The sequence below is a fragment of the Oncorhynchus clarkii genome, chromosome 33 (genome assembly GCF_045791955.1).
Source record: "Oncorhynchus clarkii lewisi isolate Uvic-CL-2024 chromosome 33, UVic_Ocla_1.0, whole genome shotgun sequence".
NCBI lineage: Eukaryota > Metazoa > Chordata > Actinopteri > Salmoniformes > Salmonidae > Oncorhynchus > Oncorhynchus clarkii.
The window spans coordinates 33,775,804-33,780,717 of NC_092179.1; the positions used below are offsets into that span (position 1 = coordinate 33,775,804).

The window sequence follows — 4,914 nt, forward strand, 5'->3', positions numbered from 1 at the left end:
ACAGGAAGGAGAGGTTGGTTAACATATCAAACACCAACATCACAACAGGAAGGAGAGGTTGGTTAACGTATCAAACACCAACATCACAACAGGAACAGGAAGGAGAGGTTGGTTAACGTATCAAACACCAACATCACAACAGGAAGGAGAGGTTGGTTAACGTATCAAACACCAACAGGAACAGGAAGGAGAGGTTGGTTAACGTATCAAACACCAACATCACAACAGGAAGGAGAGGTTGGTTAACGTATCAAACACCAACATCACAACAGGAACAGGAAGGAGAGGTTGGTTAACGTATCAAACACCAACAGGAACAGGAAGGAGAGGTTGGTTAACGTATCAAACACCAACATCACAACAGTAAGGAGAGGTTGGTTAACGTATCAAACACCAACATCACAACAGGAAGGAGAGGTTGGTTAACGTATCAAACACCAACATCACAACAGGAAGGAGAGGTTGGTTAACGTATCAAACACCAACAAGAACAGGAAGGAGAGGTTGGTTAACGTATCAAACACCAACATCACAACAGGAAGGAGAGGTTGGTTAACGTATCAAACACCAACATCACAACAGGAAGGAGAGGTTGGTTAACGTATCAAACACCAACAAGAACAGGAAGGAGAGGTTGGTTAACGTATCAAACACCAACATCACAACAGGAACAGGAAGGAGAGGTTGGTTAACGTATCAAACACCAACATCACAACAGGAAGGAGAGGTTGGTTAACGTATCAAACACCAACAGGAACAGGAAGGAGAGGTTGGTTAACGTATCAAACACCAACATCACAACAGGAAGGAGAGGTTGGTTAACGTATCAAACACCAACATCACAACAGGAAGGAGAGGTTGGTTAACGTATCAAACACCAACATCACAACAGGAACAGGAAGGAGAGGTTGGTTAACGTATCAAACACCAACAGGAACAGGAAGGAGAGGTTGGTTAACGTATCAAACACCAACATCACAACAGGAACAGGAAGGAGAGGTTGGTTAACGTATCAAATAATAACATCACAACAGGAAGGAGAGGTTGGTTAACATATCAAACACCAACATCACAACAGGAAGGAGAGGTTGGTTAACGTATCAAACACCAACATCACAACAGGAACAGGAAGGAGAGGTTGGTTAACGTATCAAACACCAACATCACAACAGGAAGGAGAGGTTGGTTAACGTATCAAACACCAACAGGAACAGGAAGGAGAGGTTGGTTAACGTATCAAACACCAACATCACAACAGGAAGGAGAGGTTGGTTAACGTATCAAACACCAACATCACAACAGGAACAGGAAGGAGAGGTTGGTTAACGTATCAAACACCAACAGGAACAGGAAGGAGAGGTTGGTTAACGTATCAAACACCAACATCACAACAGTAAGGAGAGGTTGGTTAACGTATCAAACACCAACATCACAACAGGAAGGAGAGGTTGGTTAACGTATCAAACACCAACATCACAACAGGAAGGAGAGGTTGGTTAACGTATCAAACACCAACAAGAACAGGAAGGAGAGGTTGGTTAACGTATCAAACACCAACATCACAACAGGAAGGAGAGGTTGGTTAACGTATCAAACACCAACATCACAACAGGAAGGAGAGGTTGGTTAACGTATCAAACACCAACAAGAACAGGAAGGAGAGGTTGGTTAACGTATCAAACACCAACATCACAACAGGAACAGGAAGGAGAGGTTGGTTAACGTATCAAACACCAACATCACAACAGGAAGGAGAGGTTGGTTAACGTATCAAACACCAACAGGAACAGGAAGGAGAGGTTGGTTAACGTATCAAACACCAACATCACAACAGGAAGGAGAGGTTGGTTAACGTATCAAACACCAACATCACAACAGGAAGGAGAGGTTGGTTAACGTATCAAACACCAACAAGAACAGGAAGGAGAGGTTGGTTAACGTATCAAACACCAACATCACAACAGGAAGGAGAGGTTGGTTAACGTATCAAACACCAACAGGAACAGGAAGGAGAGGTTGGTTAACGTATCAAACACCAACAGGAACAGGAAGGAGAGGTTGGTTAACGTATCAAACACCAACAGGAACAGGAAGGAGAGGTTGGTTAACGTATCAAACACCAACATCACAACAGTAAGGAGAGGTTGGTTAACGTATCAAACACCAACATCACAACAGGAAGGAGAGGTTGGTTAACGTATCAAACACCAACATCACAACAGGAAGGAGAGGTTGGTTAACGTATCAAACACCAACATCACAACAGGAAGGAGAGGTTGGTTAACGTATCAAACACCAACATCACAACAGGAAGGAGAGGTTGGTTAACGTATCAAACACCAACATCACAACAGGAAGGAGAGGTTGGTTAACACCAACATCACCGGGGACAAACTACCTGCCCTCCTACACCACCCGATGTCACATCTAATCCCTTACATCTAATCTGTTACATCTAATCTGTTACATCTAACCCCTTACATCTAATCTGTTACATCTAACCCATTACATCTAATCTGTTACATCTAACCCATTACATCTAACCCTTTACTCCCCAACCCTGGTGGCAACACACAACGCAGAATGTATTTTACACAGAGAATTTCTGTCAGGATACTGGTGAAAATAGGTCTTGTCTTCGACTCAAAATAATGTTGATTCCTTTCTTGAGGCACAAGAAATCTTATTTGATAGTCTACATGGTTTAAAAAGACCCTAGGATGTTACATTGTATCAAGTCTACATGGTTTAAAAAGACCCTAGGATGTTACATTGTATCAAGTCTACATGGTTTAAAAAGACCCTAGGATGTTACATTGTATCAAGTCTACATGGTGTCTCCTGACCCATCCTGTCTCAGCCTCCAGTGTTTACTCTGCAGTAGTTTATGTGTCGGGGGGCTAGGGTCAGTTTGTTATATCTGGAGTACTTCTCCTGTCCTATTCGGTGTCCTGTGTGAATCTAAGTGTGTGTTCTCTAATTCTCTCCTTCTCTCTTTCTCTCTCTCGGAGGACCTGAGCCCTAGGACCATGCCCCAGGGCTACCTGACATGATGACTCCTTGCTGTCCCCAGTCCACCTGGCCGTGCTGCTGCTCCAGTTTCAACTGTTCTGCCTTATTATTATTCGACCATGCTGGTCATTTATGAACATTTGAACATCTTGGCCATGTTCTGTTATAATCTCCACCCGGCACAGCCAGAAGAGGACTGGCCATCCCACATATGCTCTCTCTAATTCTCTCTTTCTTTCTCTCTCTCGGAGGACCTGAGCCCTAGGACCATGCCCCAGGAATACCTGACATGATGACTCCTTGCTGTCCCCAGTTCACCTGACTGTGCTGCTGCTCCAGTTTCAACTGTTCTGCCTTATTATTATTTGACCATGCTGGTCATTTATGAACATTTGAACATCTTGGCCATGTTCTGTTATAATCTCCACCCGGCACAGCCAGAAGAGGACTGGCCACCCCACATAGCCTGGTTCCTCTCTAGGTTTCTTCCTAGGTTTTGGCCTTTCTAGGGAGTTTTTCCTAGCCACCGTGCTTCTACACCTGCATTGCTTGCTGTTTGGGGTTTTAGGCTGGGTTTCTGTACAGCACTTTGAGATATCAGCTGATGTACGAAGGGCTATATAAATAAATTTGATTTGATTTGATTTAATGATGATAATGATTTGATTTACATTGTATCAAGTCTACATGGTTTAAAATACCCTAGGATGTTACATTGTATCAAGTCTACATGGTTTAAAAGACCCTAGGATGTTACATTGTATCAAGTCTACATGGTTTAAAAGACCCTAGGATGTTACATTGTATCAAGTCTACATGGTTTAAAAGACCCTAGGATGTTACATTGTATCAAGTCTACATGGTTTTAAAAGACCCTAGGATGTTACATTGTATCAAGTCTACATGGTTTTAAAAGACCCTAGGATGTTACATTGTATCAAGTCTACATGGTTTAAAAAGACCCTAGGATGTTTCTTGTATCAATGTGTTCTGTGTGAGAACCCCTGCTGTTATGCCGTAGCCTCGGGCCTGCAGCATCATGTACCCATCCTGTTGTCTGTTTGGAAATGATGTAGTGCCCGAGTCGAGGCCCAATTCAGTCTGGATGGAACGGGAATCTCATTCTAGTCAGACAGGTGGGATCGGAATGTAACCTGTTTCAGGGCTGGATACACTGTATCGGAAGTCTATAGTTGTGATATATATGATACCAGAAGCTGTATCCTTCCGTTCTACCTCTGCTCGATGATGATGTCAGTCTACTGATGCTGACATAAAGTGGAATCACACACACAAACACACACACACACACACACAGCCTCACAGTCGAATGACCCAATTTAGCCTGGAGAAACATTACAGAAACCAGACCCAGCATGCCATACCGTGTTATCTCCAGACGTGGACCACATTTAGCACGATAATAGGAATAAAAGTATTAGAACGGTGGCGTTTTATCCATAAATACACGTTGAAAGGTTATCCTCGGGACATTAGAGCAGAGGCTGTTCCGCTACAACCCAGACAGTCATGCTTCATGTGCCGTCAGACATGCGGACCATCTCTCTCTCTATTGATCAGTAATTATTGAATAGAAACGGGTTCTTACCTGGATAGAGCACAGCAGATATAAAACGCGAGGCACCGATGAGATCATGGTATCTCTACTGTTGTTCATGGAAAGGAGTCGATCTGGCTTCTGTTCTCAGGGGTCGCCGGAGATTTGCACATCCAGACAATGGCGAATTTTCTGCACCAACAGACCATCGAGCTATCCTCTCTCTCTCCGCAGACCCTGGGTGCACAATAGTCTCCGCTCTCTCCCCTCTCGGTCCTCCTAAACGTGCGTTTAGATCATCCACTTGGTGCCGTTCCTGTGTCAGAACGCCCCGATATGGGCCA

At 43.8% G+C, this 4,914-nt stretch overlaps 1 protein-coding gene across 2 annotated transcripts in view; it reads right to left on the reverse strand.

The window, feature by feature from the left end:
- LOC139392751 (protein tyrosine phosphatase receptor type O) overlaps positions 1-4,914 on the reverse strand; it is a 129,456-nt gene extending 124,542 nt beyond the window's left edge. For both annotated transcript variants that reach the window (XM_071140995.1, XM_071140994.1), the window contains exon 1: positions 4,622-4,914. In XM_071140995.1, coding sequence (XP_070997096.1) covers positions 4,622-4,690 — 69 coding nt within the window. In that variant the 5' untranslated portion in view covers positions 4,691-4,914. The remainder of the gene's footprint in view (positions 1-4,621) is intronic.